Below are 19,267 nucleotides of genomic sequence, written 5' to 3'. Positions count from 1 at the left end.
TGGGGGATACAGGGCAAGTTCGGGGATTGTTTTTGGATATGTAATGTCAGGCAGGCAGTTAAATACAATGATCTTGAGTTCAGAGGAAGGCTGGAACTGAAGATGTACATTTGTAAGTCTTCAGCTCATAGATTTTTTAAAACCAAAAGTAAGTGTGCCCATCAAAGGAATGAGTGTGGACAGAGAAAAGATGAGACCCAAGGATTGTGCCTGGGCACGCCTCCAGTGAGGGGTGGGTGAGGTGAAAATGGAGAAAGAATTGATGGTGAGGAAGGAGGAGCGCCAGGAGAGTGGACTCCTGAGAACGAGGCCTGAGAACTGAGCACGGGGTTCGCTTTCGTGCAGGTCCCTGGGGGCTCTCTCCAGAGTAGATTCTGTGCAGAGGAGGGAGGGAAGGAGGTAAAAGCTTGATGACAGTCTCTCAGAGAGAGATCATCGTAGTGCTTTTGGGCTATTATAACCAAATACCACGAACTGGGTGGCTTATAAACAACAGGGATTTGTTTCTCACAGTTCTGGAAGTCTGTGAGCAGGGCGCCAGCACGTTCAGGTTCTGGTGAGAGCCCTTTCCCAGGCTGCAGACTGCTGACTTCTTGTATCCTCATACAGCCGAAGGGGTGAGGGGTTTCTTTTAAGAGGACATTAATTCCATTTATGAGGGCTCTGTCCTCATGACCTAATCACTTCCCAAAGATACTTACAAATATCATCACACTGGGGATTAGGTTTCAAAATGAAATATGAATTTGGAGGGGCAGGGGACACAAATAGCCTAAGGCAGATGGTCTCTATCACCTTGGTCCTGAATCTGTTCTGAACTGCTGATTCCTGTCTTTCAGGCAGCCCAGGTACCAAGCGGTCCTGTGCTCTAGCTGATCCTGCTGCTGCTGAGAAGGTGGCTACAAGGCTCTCTCCTGCTCGGACCAGGTGTCTGCATGGTCAGTAAGTGCCTAGCAGGAGGTTCCAGGGCTCTGTGGGTGGGTCTGAAACCTAAAACTAGAATCCAGAGCAATGGGGATGGAGAAGAAGGTGGCCATTCCTTAGTCCAGAACTTCTGTGATCTGTGTAGTGCAAGGTTCTGAGGATATCTCTCAAGAGATGAAACTTCATTTTTACACTGTGAGCTACTGAGACAGATTTCATGTAAACAGTTCTATAGTTTAAAAGCTTGAAATCCACTGAAAGCTAGCTCCATGTCTGTCATATTGTGGCTTCAAGACGTCACCCCCAATAAAAAGGAACTAGAGTGCCCTAGAGAAATGGCTGATTCCAAGTCTGGGTTAGGGAAAGCACAAGGTTAACCTGTCACAGCTGGTCACAGACAGCAAGGAAGGGAGCACGTCCAAAGAACACTGGACCAGCCTGAAGGGGCTTCCAAAGGTCAAAGCTGGGAAAATGTGTCCCTTGAAAATAATGATGATTATGGTTGATTATAAAACAATGATAAAAAATCCATTATAGTGATGCTAAAAAATTAAAGAAAATTACAGAAAGGGAAAAAACCTCTTTGTCACCATTGGAAGTGACTCTTAATGCCAATTTCTTGTTCTGAATATTGGTAATTAAAAAGAAAAAATTAACATTTACTCTACTTTTTAAGGAAGGACTATAGTTCAGTCTCAGTTGATGACAGGAAGTTCTTTACAGGAAAAAGAAAACAACTAGCTGATAAATGGAGAAGGACTTATATAAATTAGAAAATCACATTGTGTACCCCTACATGTAATTGTTGGTCAGAAAAGGATCATCAATGGATGCTAAAACCATGATGTGAAAGAGTGTTGGGGAACAGGATATTCTCATATGCCAAAGTATCACCCCAGAGAAAACTACAAAGAGAAAAAAAAAGGTGTACTTTTGTCATGGGGAGATCTAGAGGTCATCCAGCTTAGCACCAGTGGTGGGCAACCTGACATTCTGGATCCCCTGAAATATCGCAATATGAAGTTGAATGCATTGCCTATGACATCCTCTCATCAAAAATGTCTCAAGTGGCATCTGCTCAAGCCTTTAGAACTACCTTCCAGTTTACAGGAAATACAGGAAACAGAGGAACAAATAACACCCTAAGAAAACAGAGAAATCCCAAATATGAGACACTTCAAAAGAAACTCGTTCAATCCATTTAAAAATCCAGTGTCATGAAATAAATGAGGGGTTTTGTTTTAGATTTGAAAGAGATTGAAAGACTTATGACAACTAAGGGTAATGTATGAAAATTGGTATGATATTGTTTTTGAAGAGATCAGTTATAGAAGACAATCTGCATATGGATTACACATTAGGAAACTGTTATTAATTTATTTTTAGGCATGGACATAGTGCTGTAGTTATTCTTGAGGGATATATACTTAAATATTTAGGGGTGAAGGGTTATGATGTCTGCAATTTACTTTCACACAGATTAGCAAAAAACCATATATATATAATAAGCATATACATTTACTCAATATACATAGAAGAATGTTTACATTTGTTGAATTGGGTATATGGTTTGTTCATTGTACTATATTTTCAACTTATTCATGTGTTTGAATGCTTCTTTATAGATAATTGAGGAAAAATACTATACAGACCCTGGGCCTCACCCTTGGCATTGGGGTCTTGTAAAAGACCACAGGTAACTCTAATATATCATCAGTGGTAAGAATCAGTGATTGAGTGCTCACATTGGCCGTGAAGCTGAGGTCTGAAGAGCTGAAAGACTATAAAGGACAGAGCAATGACTAAAACTCATGTTCCTTGGCTTCCAGTCCTGTGTTCTTTTTTATACATCCTCTTAAGGAATTTCCTAGATAAGAAACCCTTAACCCTCTTGAACACCTAAAGCTCTTTGTCAGCAGATGAACTGCACCCAATAAGGAGGAATTTGGGCACCTAGAGGGTGCTCAGTTGTTGGGAGTCAGGTTATAGGAAGCTGGGGATCAAAATTATTAGAGAGGAAAAAAACTATTAGAGGTACTAAGGGCGAGGACAGTTCTAGTTGAAATAATTGAACAGTATTGTATTGGAGAGTTGATTTTTCTCTTTTAAATAATCTTATTTTCAGTGCCAGTAATTATGAATTTGAATCTTACTTCATACATCTGTAGGATTTAATATATATATAAAATCATACATTAGAAAAAATCCCAAAGTCCTGATTGTTAGTTGGGAAATGAGGTTACAGATGAAGTTCCAGATGTTGAAGAAGCCCAGATTTCTTGCAGAGAGACATGAAAAGTTGAAAATGGCAAAATATTATGTCCCAATGTCCAGTGGGAAAGGCATGAGTCTTCGCAGTCAGACAAGATCTGGGTTCGAATTCTGTCTCTGCCACTGACTAGTTCTGTGACACTAGGCAAGTTATGTGAGTGCTCCAAATCTCAGATATTTGGGCCCTATTACCAGGCACTGGGCTAGGTGCTCGGGGTCAGCAGTTAGCGAGATGCCCACGGTCCTGACCTCCAGGAAATCCAACAGGTAATTAAGGAATGGAGGATATTCAAGTGGGTTTCCTAACTCTGAAGAGACTATGAAGATGGATTACACATTAGGAAACTGTTATTAATTTATTTTTAGTTGGGAAGCAAAAGAGGGCAGTATTTTATCTAGCTTGAGGGGTGGCTGAAGAATACACAGTTCCTGTGGTTTTAACGTAGGTGGTTGCGATTAATGAAAAAAGTATATAAAGAACTAATTCTGACTCAGAAGTAAGAATGAGGGCCCGAGATGCAAGCCCTTAGCGCTAAGAAAGTCACTCTCCAGGGGGTAAGAGGACTCTAACCTTCATCACCACGAAAGCAAAACACCTGCCGGGTCCAAATTACAGGAAAGCAGCATAAATAGTAGAAGGTTAGGGACCTAGGGCGTGGCTTCGGGTAACCTCCGCCCATCCTCTTCCGGAACACGCTGTGCCCCGGAAGCAATTGTTTGTTGAGGGAATTCGGGCAGCTGTGGAGACTGCCGGGTTTTCCGTAGCCATGCTCCTGTCCGCGGTCACCTGTAAGTGGGGCCGGAGACGAGGGCGGGAGGCCGTGACAGGCAGGCCCCGGGACGAGGAGGGCCGGGGTGCGGGCGCCGGCCGGGAAACTGCCCCTGCGCCCTCCCGGGCCGGCCGGACTACGACGTCCAGCATGCCCCGCGCCGCGCCTCCCGGCCGGGCTGCCGGGCGTTGGGGGTCTGCGGTGCTGGTTCTGGATCCAGTTGCGGTTCTCAGGGACTGTGGAGTTTGGTCAGCAGGGCTGGGCCCATTCCTCCGCCCGCCCTCTATAGGGATATGTCAGCAGTTAACTGGACGTCCGAGCTGGGAAAAAATCCTCAGAATTTGTGGTCCACACGTTTCGAACTTTAACGATGAGAAAACGGTTTTCGGAGGGGTCAGTGATTTACCGCAGGTCATACAGCTGGGCTGGGAAAGAAGCCCTCTGGCTCCCAAGACAGTGCTCTTCCCTGCAGCAGGCTGACTTCCCGATTAGGTTTAGTTTCTCTTCTCCACGTGATGTGATGGTTGCTGGAGTTTGCGTAGGTTAACCTGTCAAACAAGAGACTTGTTCCAGGGCAAATTTTTGCCCCTTAGAAGAGGAACAAATAGAGCAGATCTTAACTTTAGAAAAGAGACTGAGCAAGGCATTACATCCAGAATTGTGTTGGTCTGATTGGATCTTTTTATCTTCCTCCTATAAAATCCTAATGGGATCCCTAACAGCTAGGGAGTAGTTACTTGAGTAACAACCCTTTGCATACTTCACGACCCAAGTACTTTTGGTTGTTACTGATGTAAGAACTTTGCATAAGAAAGATAATAAATTGATATTTTTCTTTTCTCTTCCAATCTTCCCTCTCTACAAAAAAGTTGCCAAGAGCAAGTCAAAGTAAGTAAAAGTTTTTATTTTTTAAACTTTACTTGTTTATGTTAGATTGATTAGTCTAGCTGCTGCCAGTACATCCATATATTAAACTAAGCATATGGTCTCAATTTTATAAAAGTTGGTGTTAGGATTACATTTGATTAATTATTTTGGCTTTTTGAACTCTTTCAGAAAAATATTTTCTCTCCTGCCCAGCTGACCTATTTAAGTGAGCAAAGCATTCAAATAATTTACTTAAAGGAGCTCTTGCTGCCTTGATCCTAAACAGGGTTCACATGCTCTCTTTGGACTACCACCGTATTTGTTTCCTCCAAATTGAGGACCCCCCAAGGGCCATTTATCTGGAGCCCACTACAGGAATCTAGCAGAACAAGCTGTGGTATGATTAAACCATGCAGCCTATTTTAATGAGTTTTGTAATAATTTGCATTCATGGTATAAGCATTTCAAAAATAGCAAAGATTAAAAATTCTATGCTGTACCAGAGAGACTGTAAATACCAAACTGGTATCTCAAAATACATTTTGGAGACAATAACTGAAATTAGATTTTTTTTTTGTTCAAAATAGGGAAATTCTGAAGCAGGCTTTGCCTACAACCCAGACACATCACAAAATTTTAAACTTGTTTTTTTGGATTAAAGTTAATGAAAAACATGTCTGTTAATGTTTTCCCTCCAGTATCTTTTAATGATTCCTATAGCTTGTCTCACAGTCATTTCTGTTATAATTTCTCACCCCGGTTCTGTAGGAATTCTTACGCCTGCCTGTCATGTTCTTTGCATCCTCCTTGTGACATTTGTCATATATGCTTTACCTTATACACGTGCACCCAACTCATTTCCATACTGTGTTGTTAGTTCCTCGAGGGCACAGATGCAGTCTTATGGAGCATTGCATTTCCTAAAGTGAAGTGCTTAATGGAGATTTGCTAAATTTTTTTGAATGATTGACTAATTATTGTCTATCTTAATCAACAAATATTGTGTGCTTCTTATGTCTGAGGTACTGTGCTGAACATTGAAAGGGATGCAAAGGTGTGTAATATATCTCAGATGCTTAGGCCAGTGAGCAAAACGTGAACTTTGTGGTTTGGATAACTGTAACTTAAATGAAATATGGAGGGAACAAGGTTTCCCACGTTTGCAGTGTAATGTTCCAAACCCTTAATTTTGTTCCTTCTTGATTTTATTCTTATTTCTCAACCCTGGAAGATAGGGCTCTTTTGAAACAGCCATGTTTATGATGTCCTGACTGGCCAGGTAGGGTTACCAGTACTTTTGTATTTTCTGTCCTCCTGACTTCTACTCCTTCTGAGAGGTGGGTATCTGAGTTTATCCCCACAATGTGGTCTGATTGTTCTAGTTGCTTTGTTTAGGTCATTAGCAAGGCACTCTGTAATGACACAGACCTTAGGAATCAAAACCACTGAAGTGGAGATCTGTGGAAAATGTAGGCCATCTTCAAACTGAACCTCCTTAAGGCCAACTGATGTTCCACAACTAATATTACTGTATAGTGTTCTCAACACATGCCATGCCTCCGTGACTGATCGTCGGCTATTTCCTCAGCTAGTAACAGCTTGCTTTTTAAATTTTAGAACCATTCTGGTGAAAATGCTGAGCCAAGCTGGGACAGGGTTCTGCTTCAACGCTAAGAGAAACCGACTACAGGAGAAACTGATGCTGTTGCATTTTGATCCAATTGGTAAGACTCAGGGAAGATGCTCTACAATAAATTCAGATGCTTCCAAGGACCTGTTGCCCTTTCCAGACTCCTGCTGAGCATCTCTGGCAGTTTTGCGGTCCTTTTGACACTGTAGCATTTGCTCAGCAAGTACGTGTTGAACGTTTACCATGGCTCGGTGACTCTCCCAGGTGCTGGATGTACTAGAATGCAAGGCACACTTAGTCCCCGCGCTCTTGGCACTCACATTCTGGTGTGGAAGGGAGGGGAAAAAAGAAAAAATGACAAATTATGCTAACTACTATGAGAGAAACAAGCAGTATGCTGAGCTATAGCATAAATGTGGGCGAGACAGATTCCATTTGTATCCTCCCTTCAGATACGCTAGCTCAGGGCACATCTCTCTAGGAGGAGGTAGTTGGCCAGGGATAGGAAGGTGAGAAACCAGCCAGGTGAAGAGAATCACGTAGTATTGTTCTGGAAACAGAAATTGAAGAGTGTCTTGAAAAGGGGAGGGAATTTCTCCTGGGATTATCTGCCCACCAGTAGCAAGTAATTAGGATCAGATTTGAGTGACAGAGAGTGGTGTCTGTATATTCGGAAATTTTATTTTCTGTTTTGTTCCATCTGCTAAAATGCCATCGTAAATAGTAACTTTAAATGGTCTCAGTAGATAGTATTTGTCCAGAGAGACAAGTGTTCCTAAGGCCCGACTGCCTGCTGACAAACGGAAGGGTTAGCACCTGATTGCTCTTGGTGGGAGCCCACCCTGTTTTCGGATTTCAGGAGCAGATTTATGCAAAATAAACTGGCAAACAAATTATTTTAAAACTCTAGGCCATTCATTTCATTTTTGTGCTGTTCAAAAGAGCCCCTTTATAACTGCTTAAAAAGGGCTCTACTGGATTGGTGAGCACATGGAGGTTCTGGGACAGTGGCGTGCTCGGAGAGAGCATGGAAGCTCCTTGCCCCTTCCTCATACCTTCCCTGTGCATCATTTGCATCTGGCTTCCTGAGTTACTATCTCCAGGTAGACAGTGTCAGAATTAAGTTGATTGTAAGACAACCAGTCAGTGATCAGAACTGGAATTGGTACCAGAATCTTATTTCCCAAAATCAATCCATCGTATAATGAAAGACAGGCACTTAACCTCGTAATCAGCCTTTTCATTAACTAAGAACAAGAGCTCATAGACTCTTACTTCTGGATGGAGCAATAAGGATTGAATTTATCTTCCCATTTGAAACAACAAAAGGACAACATAGGCAGCAAGTGGCAGTGATCCCCGAGAAAAAGGCGACAACTAGTGCTTTTGAGTAACCAGACCAAATGGACAGTCCTGTCTTTCTGCCTACCTACCTCAGTCTTCATGTCTTCACATGCCGTGAATCCATCATAACACAAGCACCTGTCACTGAGTGCAGTCTGAACCCATTTTATAGATGAGGACTCTGATGCCAAGGATCTTAATCAAGGACACATAACTAAACTACATGACAAAACAAATATTTGACCTCAGGACTGTCTGACTCCGAAGCCCAGGCCCTGAACTACTCTACATGGGGACCTGGTATTGAAAGATTTCACAGGAGGCTAAAACCCACTTACTGGTACATGACCTCTGGTCTCGCATTAGTGTGAGTCCTGGATGACAGCTATATTCATAACTGCCTTCAGAGTTTGTACCGGAGGTCTCACACCCACCATTTTGCTGCATTCGTCAATGTCTAAGAAAAAGAAAAATAATATCACCTTCAAAAACAGAAAAAGGGCTGTACCAGTGTGAGGAGGCATATAAAAAAGGCCCTGAGCAGCACGGTTGTCACCTTAAAATTGCATGAGTTCTGTTCATTAACAGAAATAAAATTCTTTGGTGTTTTTATGGTGTTAAAATTTCTGGTCATTCTTTGTCATAATAAAAAGGGAATTCACACTTTGGCTCTGATGATTAGGAGTCTGAATTTCAGGATGCTACCTCATATGGTAGAAAAATTATTAGAATGATATGGTATGTGTCTTACTCTGTATGGGTCGCTGTAATAAAATACCACAGAGTGGGTTCTTGTAAACGACAGAAATTTATTTCCCAGAGTTCTGGGGCTTGGGAAGTCCAAGATCAGTGTGCCAGCATGGTTATCTCTGGGGAGGGCCCTCTTCCTGGTTCAAAGTCTGTGCTCTCTCGCTGTGCCCTCCCGTGGTGGAGGGGCAAGCAAGCTTTGTGGGGTCTTGTTTATAACAGCAGTGATCCCCTTGGTGATGGCTCCACCCTCATGACCAAAGCACTTCCCAGAGGCCCCACCTCCCAACACCATCAGCTTTGGGGGCTGGAATTTCAACATGAATTTTGGTGCAGGGGGACACAAACACTCAGACCATAGCAGTATGGTGCTGGATTGGTGGGGTGCTTTTCTCTCTCTGATTTCTTTGCATCAGCTGGTGAAAACTCAAAGTGATGAACTTTACAACAAATTGTTAGCATTTTACAAAGTTTTTTAGGAACTTGCACAACATTAATGTTGATTGAATAACCTATGATATTTTAAGTAGGAAAAACGGAATTTTCATCCTTAGGTACCAAGGAATTTGAAACTTATTGTCAGATTGATTTTAAGTTTTGAGATTGGGAAAAGGATACAGCTATAAAGAGTTATGACCATAAGTTGAAAGTTGAAAGGAGATTTCTACCAAGAGGCTTCTAAAAAGCTGCTTATGAGAAGCTTAGAGCCTAGTGTTACTTCCGTGCGTGCAAGTGAGTCCCATTCACCATTTTTCCAGGGATGTAAGAGAAAAGATTCACGTATAAATTTCAAACAGAAGATTAGAACTTTTCTGGTAAGGAATGGTCTGAGCCTTGACAGCACAACTTTGTCTCTTCTGGAGAAGAAACTATTCTGGGATAGCAGATGCCTGGCTTTCTGCCCCGTACTGAGTGCCCTGCACTTAGAGATAATGTTCGCCTTGGGGGCCTGCCCCACTGCCCAGGGCACCAAATAGCTTGGCAGTTCTGCCCGCATATTTTATTGCAATGAGTACAGGGCTAGTTTAAGGGTAATGTTTTATTTGTCTCCTTTATAAAGGAAATCAGCTAAGGAAACATGGAAAAATTCCCAAGTATTTGAGCAATTCATAGTATACTCTGACTAGAACTAGCCTCTCCTTTCAAATTCCTTTTCCTCATGAAACTAGATCCAAATTTCTGAGGAGGAAGGATTAAAGGCTAAGACATAAGCTTATTAAACTTTGTTAAATATATGAAGGTTTATCATAAAGAAAAATGAAAACATGTCAGTTTTAATTCCTTGGATGACTAAACAGGACAATATAGACTTTAATTGAAGCAGAATAGATTTAGGTTAGATGTAGGGAAAGAATTTGACACATTCATTCTTCTATGAATTAGGCAGCAAATATTTTGACATAATTAATTTTTGTTTATGATTGTGGATAGCAGTGTGTCATTTCGACTCAGCATGTACTGAGTGTTCACTGTGTATCCGGCAACAACCTTGTGAGGGAGGTGGAGCTGCCTTCTCACAGGGAAGAAAACTGAAGGCAGAGAATTTTGAGAGATTTGCCCAGGGATTCACAGCAGATAATCGAGGGAGCCAAGGTTTGAACCCGACCTTTCTGGCTCCAGGTCCCCTATTCTTTCTCTTACATTGAGCCAAATTCATCTTCCTAAAAATAAAGGAAGAGTATTTTCCCTTTCTTTTTAATCAGGACCCTCCTCTGTGGTCAGCGTACCAGTCCAGGCCGTGGAGCCGCAGTGTCATGCCTGCCTCCGAGCACCGTCCTGCACCCTGGACGCCCATTCCCACTTGAGGTCAGCCGGAGGCCGCTCCGCCGTCAGGGGTCAGGCTTTACCCTCTCCCTGAGGTGCTCCTTTACCGTCCCAGTCCCTTTCAGTCTCTAGATTCCCATGAGGTTTCCTGGATATTCATACAGGCACCTCATGATACACTGATGTATTAAATCAGGGACTCTTACACTTTTTTTTCCCCAATACATGATGATTGTATTAATACTAAGAAAAATACTAACTTAGGTGGACCAGCTCTGAGTTTTAATGAACAAATCACTCTTCCCTTGCTTAAGTAGGGAGGGAGGCCAGTTCTCTGTCCCAGGTAAAGACCCTACCATCTATCTGCTGCTGATGGCCAAATTTCTATCTCCAGCCACCACTCTCCCCTGAACTCCAGACTTGTCCCAGTTTGCCCAGGACAGTCCTTGCTTACGCTAAGTATCCTGACATAATTATTATTATTTTTTATTTTTGGTATCATTAATCTACAATTACATGAGCAGCATTATGTTTCCTAGACTCCCCCCATCACCAAGTCTCCCCTGCATTACAGTCACTGTCCCTGCCCATCAGCATAGTAAGATGCTGTAGAATCACTACTTGTCTTCTCTGTGTTGTACAGCCCTCCCCGTGCCCCCCCTACATTATGTGTGCTAATCGTAATGCCCCCTTTTCCCCCTTGTCCCTCCCTTCCCGCCCATCCTACCCAGTCCCTTTCCTTTTTGTAACTGTTAGTCCATTCTTGGGTTCTGTGAGTCTGCTGCTGTTTTGTTCCTTCAGTTTTTTTCTTGGTTCTTATACTCCACAGATGAGTGAAATCATTTGATACTCATCTTTTTCTGTAGGGACTCTTATACTTTCATGAACTCCACATTGCCTAGCACAGTTCTGTGAATTAAAAATTTTTTCTTTGAATTAAGGAAATGAATACAGTGAATGAATCAAAACATTTTCATGAATAAAGCCTTGCTTCAATAATCTTAAGTAACTCCTGTTCAGGGTCATTTAAATAGTCTTCTGATTGGTTATAAATTGAGACAAGTTGCTTTCTTAAACCCATTATTTTAGTTCCCTAGAAAAACATGGAAATATTTCTTATAATGAATAACCTTGTTGATGGGAAACTTACTTTGTTTTTTTACTACCATTTTATAATGTTTTGTAGTCCTTAGACTTTGAAGGAGCATCAGTCCTATTTATATTTAATATTAGATGATTTGAAGTTATTAAAAATATCCCTATGAACAATGTAGCATACATACTATTTTTATTACTATTATAGATACAATTCTATGACTGGCTAATGGTTTTTAAATCCAGGTGCCCTTCAGAGTCATCTGAGGGTTTTTAAAAATGTAGGCTTCCAGCCCCCCTCTAGATCTACTGAACCAGAATTAGGGTAGGGGTGACATAAGAAGTGGGAATGTATTTAAATAAGCTCCCCAGCTAATTCTTAACCACAGACAGTTTGGGAATCTAATATACAGAGTATGTATATTGATTATAGTAGAAGAAGAAGAAAAGCTAAAACCTCTTTGTAAAGGACAAATGAATTATGTCAGTCCTTTGAGTTCCTGGATCTTCCTTGTGTGTTGTTGTTTATGGTTTTTTTGGCATAGAAGAATTAGGTGGTACATGTGTGTGTGGTGGGTGTGTGAGAGAGACAGAGGGAAGGGGGGCAGTGGGGGGAAATGAGGGAAGTTAATGGAGTACTAGCTCTAGGGCATTAGGAACTATGAGAACCTTATCACCTAGCATCTAGTCTCCAGTCTCCAGACAGTTAATATTTGTTTTTGTTTCATGGAACTGTACTGTTACATTTACAATGTGAGATCTTGATTATAGTATTCTCTTACCAGGAAGAAAATCCTTATTTGGGTGTATGAAATCTTTTCTAGAAAGTACAAGATTTAATGTATATTCACTCTTTCAGCCAGGCCACATTTTCTTCTGGGATCTGCTTCATTCTTACTGCTCTATTTCTGGACTCTAGCTCCCAGGCTGTCCTTGCCGGGCCCTGCAGGAGTGGGCATCAGCGGGCTGCAGACACAGACTGTTGTCCATTTTCTGCTTGTAACTTTCTTTTTTAATTTGAGTATTTCACACTGGTTGACATGTGACCTTGTGTGGTCCCGGGGGTGCCGCCCATTGGTGGTGAACCTCCCCTCGTTTCCCTCAACCCATTTTGTTGAGTCTTCTCTGTCTTCTGGGATTGAGGAGCTGAGTTTGTAAGTCAGCTCCATCGTCACATCAAAGGAAAATAAAATAAGAGAAAGGGCTTATGGTCTGATTAGTATTTTTATTAAAAAATGGTGAAGATGCTTTTCAGTTTTCTGCCACAATCCTTTTTCTCCTCCTACAGTGAAAAAAAAAGTTCTCTTTGTAGAACAGAAAAAAATACGCTCCCTCTGAACAATGGATTGAAGTGAATTTGATTAATAAATGAGAAGACTGAGGGCGGGATACTGATTCAGAAATTCTGCAGCGTGTAATAAAAGAAGAGGAAATGGCACGGAATCACTGCCTCCTGTGATTTGAAGGCCATTGTGAAAGGAACAATGCAGTGAAAGAAAGTTCTTCATATTAGGACATATTATTGCATCACATTTATTTATCTTTCTGGATATTTTTATAGCCCTTAATAAAAAACATTAAAATAGCCTATGCCATTGTCTGTTAGTGATGTTTTCCCCCACTCCTTGAAATAAAAAAACAACTACATTACTAAAAAATAACCATTGTCTCATAGAGTTAATGAAAATTTTCCATAATGATACTTGTGCAAGAGTTTCCAGTCTGTTCCTTCTGGTACTTCATAGAAAAGGCAGAGTCACGCTCCAGAGTGCTCTTGACAAAACTCCCATATAATAACAGAGATGGCAGGGGTGAGCAGGAATGATAAGGGAACCAGCCTTGTAACACAAACCATGAGAACTTCTATTTTTGATTTGTGGTTATATAATTAGGATAAATGCCATTGGTCCATATCCTCAAACTCAGGTCACCACAGCAGTATTTAGGATTTTCTAGGACCGCTTCAGACTTCTTTATCTCCTAGGTTGTATTTTTTAAAAATAAGAGGTGCTAATTCCATAAGGCTTCTAGGGTATGGTGGTGTCACACAGCTAGCTTGGCAGTTCCACCGATCGTACCCTCACGTTCAGATAAGGACGCCTGCCCTTCCCAGATCTATATACTTTCTCACTCAAGCTATTATTGTTTCCTATAGGTTTTCAGAATTGCCGCTTTTTCCCTTTATTTGTCAAATTTCTGGCTGAAGGTAAGAGTCAGCTCCTATTTTGAGCTCTGCTGGTTCATATCCTTCCTCATTTAAAGCATGTCTATGGGAGAATGACAGTGCCCACCGTGACCACAAGCGTTCAGACACCAGCGCTGTTCCAGACAACAGGCGCTCCCCGCCCGCGGCCCGGTCTTTATCTCTGGGGGGAAGGCGAGAGCAGCTCTCTGGAGATGGAGTCACACGGAGACAGCGCGGTTTAGAGGTCTGTGGTGTTATATAGTCAGCGATTTTCTGGTATCTTTTGTTAAAACTCTGGTTCGAAGCAATAATAGGTGAGATCTGGGCTATTTTTAGATTGACCCTATACATGATGGTCTTGGGTTACAAGAAAAATCCTTCACCTGATCCTGGCTAAGCCCAGTGTAAAGGGTTTGGACATGCATGAATTGCCTTTAAAAAAACAACAAACAAAAAAATTTTAAATCTGGCTTAACAAAAGATTCATCTGTTTAGCACATAGGCTGAATTGTGGCCCACAGGTGGTGTTTTTACATTTAAGTTGCTGATACTTAAACAATGACAGATTTTAATACATATCCAAACTTCTGGCTTCTTTTGCAAAACTAGACGTTTTAACAGCACGACAGCCAAAGCTGAGTATCAGCTGCCCCTCTTAGGAACTGCATAGAGTGGTCCAGCTCATATGCCCCCTTCCCTTATTTAACATTCTCTGCTCTGACTACAGATGCTATTGTCCATAGCCTCTACCGTATGGGGGACCTACAGTATTCGTGATCTTTAGTGAGAGTTGGCTGGTTCCTGAAAAGTAATGTTTGTACAGGTCCTGGTCCTGGAATCCTTAATTCTGGTTGGCTCTTGCATGAAAAGCAAAGAAATCACCATTCTAAAGAAATAAAGCTCGAGGGTGACTTAGTAAATGAACATAATTGCAAAGGAGAATTTTGTAGGAAGCTGCTAGCTCAGAGTGGCCACACACCCCCAAGTATATTTTATTTCCAGATACAGTTTAGGGTTAATGGCAATCAAAACAGATCGAGGAGCAGGTCCTTTTTATATGGGTAAGATGCCTGTGTTCCTGCAGCCTGAACACTGACCGCCGCGATGAAATTGGATCTCTTGAGCATTTCTTCCAAGGACAGATTTGGGTAGTAAGCCAGGTAGAAGGCCAAAGCTCCCACAAAACTGTCACCAGCACCCTGTAATTACAAGCACAACTCATCAGTACATGAGATAAGTGTATTCATCTCTTGCCCAAACTGTATTATAAAAAATATTTAAATATACTTTTAATTTTAGGATACTTTTAGATTTACAGAGAAGGCACAAGGCTAGCAGGGTTTCCATATATCCTACACCCAGTTCTGTGAACATCTTAAATTACCATGGTACGTTTGTCACAACTAATGGAATAATAGTGATAATTATTTACTGAACTACATACCTTATCTGGTTTTCACTAGTTTTGCTTACTATCCTTTTTCTGTTCCAGGCTCTCACCCAGGATACCAAATTATGTTTAGTTGTCATGTCTCCTTAAACTCCTGTAGGCTGTGACAGATTCTTAGACAGTCTTTGTTTTTGATGCCCTTGATAGTTTGAGGACTGGTCAGGTATTTTGTAGAATGTGCCTCAATTGGAATTTGTTTTTCTCATGGTCAGACTGTGGTTATGTTTTTGGGGAGTAAGAGGTGAATGTCATTCTCATCACATTGCCCATCAACATGACTTGTCAGCGATGTTAATCTCAATCACTTGGCTCAGGTAGTCTTGCCAAGTTCTCCACTGTAAAGTTAATTTTGTCCCTCTTTTCCTCCTGTACTCTTTGGATGTAAGTCACTAAGTGTAGTCCACAATTCAGGGGTGGAGAGTTAGGCTGTCCCTCCTGAGGGGGACTATCTACATGAATTATTTGGGTTTCTTTAAGGGACATTTGTCTCCCTCATTCAGCCACTTACTTATATCAGTATGAACTCATAGACATTTATTTTATTCTTTGGGCTATAATCCAATGCTACAGCATTTACTTTGTTGCTCAAATTGTCCTAGCTTTGGCAGCTGGGAGTCCTTTTAGTTGCCTTTTGTGTCCCTTTGACATACCCCCATCATTTTTTTTTTTTTGAGTGCTTTTTGACTTTCTGACATTATAAGATGCTCCTGGCTCATCTTGTATATTCTCTGCTCTAGCTCTAGAATTACCCATTTTTCCATTCAAAATGCATGCAGGAAATGGTGAGAGCCATTCAGATGTTACATTCAAATGAAATATGGGGCCAAACAGGTTTCAGATTCCATTTTTCCTGAAGCTCCAAAAGTCCAAGTTGGCAAAGGCCAGATAGGGACGCAAGGAAATAGAAAACACCAAAGGAAGTCCATTAACCTCTGCCTTCATTCACGCAATACCTAGTCGCGTGTTCATTTACGAAATGTATTTAGAATATTTTAAATGTGATTATACAATCTCACTTGCAAAATCATTATTGTATTTAACAGTTTTGGGGGTCATTCTCCAGTTTTCCCAGTTGCTGGTTCCTTAGACCCAAGAGCTTTCATAATAAATCTTGAGGCTATACTTCAGCCTTTATAAGAGTCCTGGCATGCAAGATTGTTTCAGTTACAGCTGAAATATTTAATGACACTAGAAAAGGAGTAAAATCCTTTGTGGATTAAATGTGAAGTAGTGTGGCAGAGTCTATAAATGTTGGATTTTAAGAAAGTGTTTGAAGAAAGTCTTGCTGAAGAAAGGAGTCTTGTAGGAGGAGACAAATTTATAGGGAGAAGGAAGACCTCAGAGAACAAGGACACAGGAGGAGGAAGGAACAGAGTGAGCTCATGAGACAGTGAGTGGCTCTAAGGAGGTGATATTTCCCCTTGTTTACACGGATCAAGCAGTCACCACTAAACTTGCCAAGAAGTCGTGGTAACACAGGTGTGAATCCAACACTTTCCTTCCTCCCATAAATTTTTCTGAGTGTCTAAAATGTGTCAGGCGCTATGTTAGGTGCTTTGCAATCATTTGTCAGTCTTTCCTGATGGAAACAATGGAAACAGAGATACACATGGTTCCTGCCCTCTGTCCGTTTATAGCATGGCAGCGGGACAAGAAAGGTCTGAAACTAGGAAAATTAAGAGCTGGGAGGAGAGTGAAATAAAAACATGGAAAATGCCACAGGATATGAAGAGTTATGGCAAACTCTAGGATTCCGTCTTGATTCCTCCTCACATCATATACAACATGAAATTCCATGTAGATTAAAGGCTTGAATGTGAAAAATAAAACAGCATAGTCAGATGAAAATTAAGGTGAATATTTATATAATCCCAAGCAAGGAAACCACAAGCAAGTCAGTAAACTCCAAAGGTATAATGAGAAAAGAACAGATTTTAATTTTATAAATTAAAAAAAATTGTATGTCCAAAAATATTATAAATAAAGGCAGATGAAAAAGCACAGATTTGATGAGAATTTTTGCAATACATACGACATATTCCTAATATTCAAAGAACACATTCAAACTGCTAGGGAAGAGATAAATCCAGGAAAAAAATAGACAAAAGATACAGGTCTGCAATATCAGCAGAGGAAACGTAAATAGTCAATAAACAACATGAAAAGGTGCTCAATTTTAGCAGTCCAAGAAAATGCATATTAAAATAGCATCAGAGATGTGGAAGAGTAACGCAATATTTGTTAAAAATGCATATGTCTTTTGAAGCAGCAATCCTGCTTCTGGAAATCTATAGAAGTAAAGCTCCCACAAAACTGGGATATATATTTAAAGATGCTTAATGTTGCATTGTTTCTAAAGGCAAAACACTGGTGATGACATTACCTTGTAAATAGGAGAAAGGATGAATCAACTTTGGTACATTCTTATCATGGAAAAGTATGCAGCTATTAACAAGAAAAGGCTTGAAATATATGCACATACCCACAGAAATGTCCATTAGTTAAGTCAAAAAGGAGGTTCCAGCAGCATCAACCCATTTGGGAATAAAAAAGAGAGGGAGAAAAAGCCACCTATGTATATGAGTATGTTTGGTTTTCTTATCTGCAAGGAATGGGGGCAACATTCTTTTTTTCCTTTATGTGTTTCTGTATTATTGTTAAAGCTTATTGTTATGAGCTTGTAATCTTTTTCTAAAAAAAATCTAAGAGAATAAAAATATTTCAGGAATAGGTAAGCCATGCTTCTGTGCCTCCCTTACCTTTAACTTGCAGCCTGACCAGAGAGCAAAGGCACAAGGCTGTGGGGAAACATTCTAGCATCACTGACAGAAACCAGTTTTATATACTCCCATTGGCTCGTGGAGTGTTTGCCTGAAGACGAGATTTCTATGCAAGTTTACAAAGCATTGTACCTATTGTACAACTGTACCATTGTATCTGTTGAAATCACTTAAATTCCTTCCCATTACAGCCAAAGCCAGGGAAACACAATGCTTGGTAGAACTGTGTGTTAGACTCTAGGTAACAATGATTTTCACAACTTCATTTCCTTATTCTTAGTGCTGCACACCTGTTGGTAGAGACCACAAAGTAAGTCGGTCATGTATTGAAAATAGGGGATCCCCCACAAAGAAAACTCTAAGCTGGGTGGCTTCACTGCAGAACTCTAGCAAATGTTTAAGTAAGAAATAATACTAATTTTACCCAAATTCTTTCAGAAAATAGAAGAGTCAATGAAACACTGTCTAAGTCATTTTGTAGGGTCAGCTTTACTGTGATAACAAAACCAGAGGATGACATTACAGGAAAAACAACAAACCAGATCAATAGTGTTCATGAGTATAGATGTAAAAGCCTGAAAACATTTTAGCAAATTGTGTATGTGTGTATATATATATATATATATATCATGACCAATAGGGTTTATCCCAGAAAAAGAAGATTGATTTAATCTTAAAAAAAAAATCAATGTAACCCACTATATTAAAAACCTTTTGATAATTTCAATATACATAGAAAAAGCATTTGACAAAATTCTGCATCCATTTATAATAGAAATTCAGCAGATTTGGAATAGAGGAAAATACAGGAGAAAATCTTTGTAACCCTGTTAGATATCTTAGGAGACATAAATAAAGAAGTAAAAAAAAAAGTAATAAATGAAAAAAAATAATGAAGAAGGGAAAACTCTTAAGGTAGAAGAGCAATTACTAAATACAGAAGTGTGAAAAACCACCACTTTGCAACCATTATGCTAATAACTGATTCAGGCAAGATCATCATGGATGCATTAAAACTGTGGGATAAAGGTTTGATTAGGTCAGATATTTATAGGTTTCAAAGTATCTCCCCACAGATTACCTATTAATTACAAAGGGGAGAAGAGTAACCGTACCGTGGAGAAGCTTGATGGACAGCACCTTGACCAAGTGCCCAACATACCAACGATGAGACAGACTGACATCCCATGCTCTCCGATGTGGGCCTTGACAAGGACGTAACGTCACTTGCGTAGTATTCTTGCCCAAAATGCATAACCTAACCTGGATCATGGGGAAGCATCAGACAAACCTAAATTGAGAAAAATTCTACAAAACAATGAGCTTGTGCTTTTCCAGCGTTAGTATCATGAAAGATAAAATGGTTGAGGACCTCTTTCATATTAAAGGAGACTACAGCAACATGACAATTGAATGTGATATGTAGTCTGGATTGGTTCC

At 40.6% G+C, this 19,267-nt stretch overlaps 2 protein-coding genes across 9 annotated transcripts in view; one reads left to right on the top strand and one right to left on the bottom strand.

The window, feature by feature from the left end:
* Positions 1-6,556, top strand: part of SLC4A1AP (solute carrier family 4 member 1 adaptor protein) — a 90,440-nt gene extending 83,884 nt beyond the window's left edge. For 2 of the 3 annotated variants that reach the window (XM_036903560.2, XM_057497317.1), the window contains exons 16-18: positions 840-938; positions 4,835-4,853; positions 6,450-6,556. The gene's annotated coding sequence lies outside the window, so the exon portion shown is untranslated. Of the gene's footprint in view, positions 1-839; positions 943-4,834; positions 4,854-6,449 lie in introns of all 3 variants that reach the window. The other variant, XM_057497318.1, reaches the window with a different exon arrangement.
* The window catches only part of RBKS (ribokinase), a 110,081-nt gene continuing 95,258 nt past the window's right edge, over positions 4,445-19,267 (bottom strand). For 3 of the 6 annotated variants that reach the window (XM_036903571.2, XM_036903568.2, XM_036903573.2), the window contains one exon: positions 6,464-6,785. In XM_036903571.2, the coding sequence (XP_036759466.2) occupies positions 6,564-6,785 (222 nt within the window). In that variant the 3' untranslated portion in view covers positions 6,464-6,563. Of the gene's footprint in view, positions 4,514-6,463; positions 6,786-14,539; positions 14,797-19,267 lie in introns of those variants that run through there. The other 3 variants (XM_057497321.1, XM_036903569.2, XM_036903572.2) reach the window with 2 other exon arrangements.

The sequence above is a fragment of the Manis pentadactyla genome, chromosome 2 (assembly GCF_030020395.1).
Source record: "Manis pentadactyla isolate mManPen7 chromosome 2, mManPen7.hap1, whole genome shotgun sequence".
Classification (NCBI taxonomy): domain Eukaryota; kingdom Metazoa; phylum Chordata; class Mammalia; order Pholidota; family Manidae; genus Manis; species Manis pentadactyla.
The sequence above is the reverse complement of the archived record's forward strand: the minus strand, read 5'-3'. Positions and strand labels throughout refer to the sequence as shown.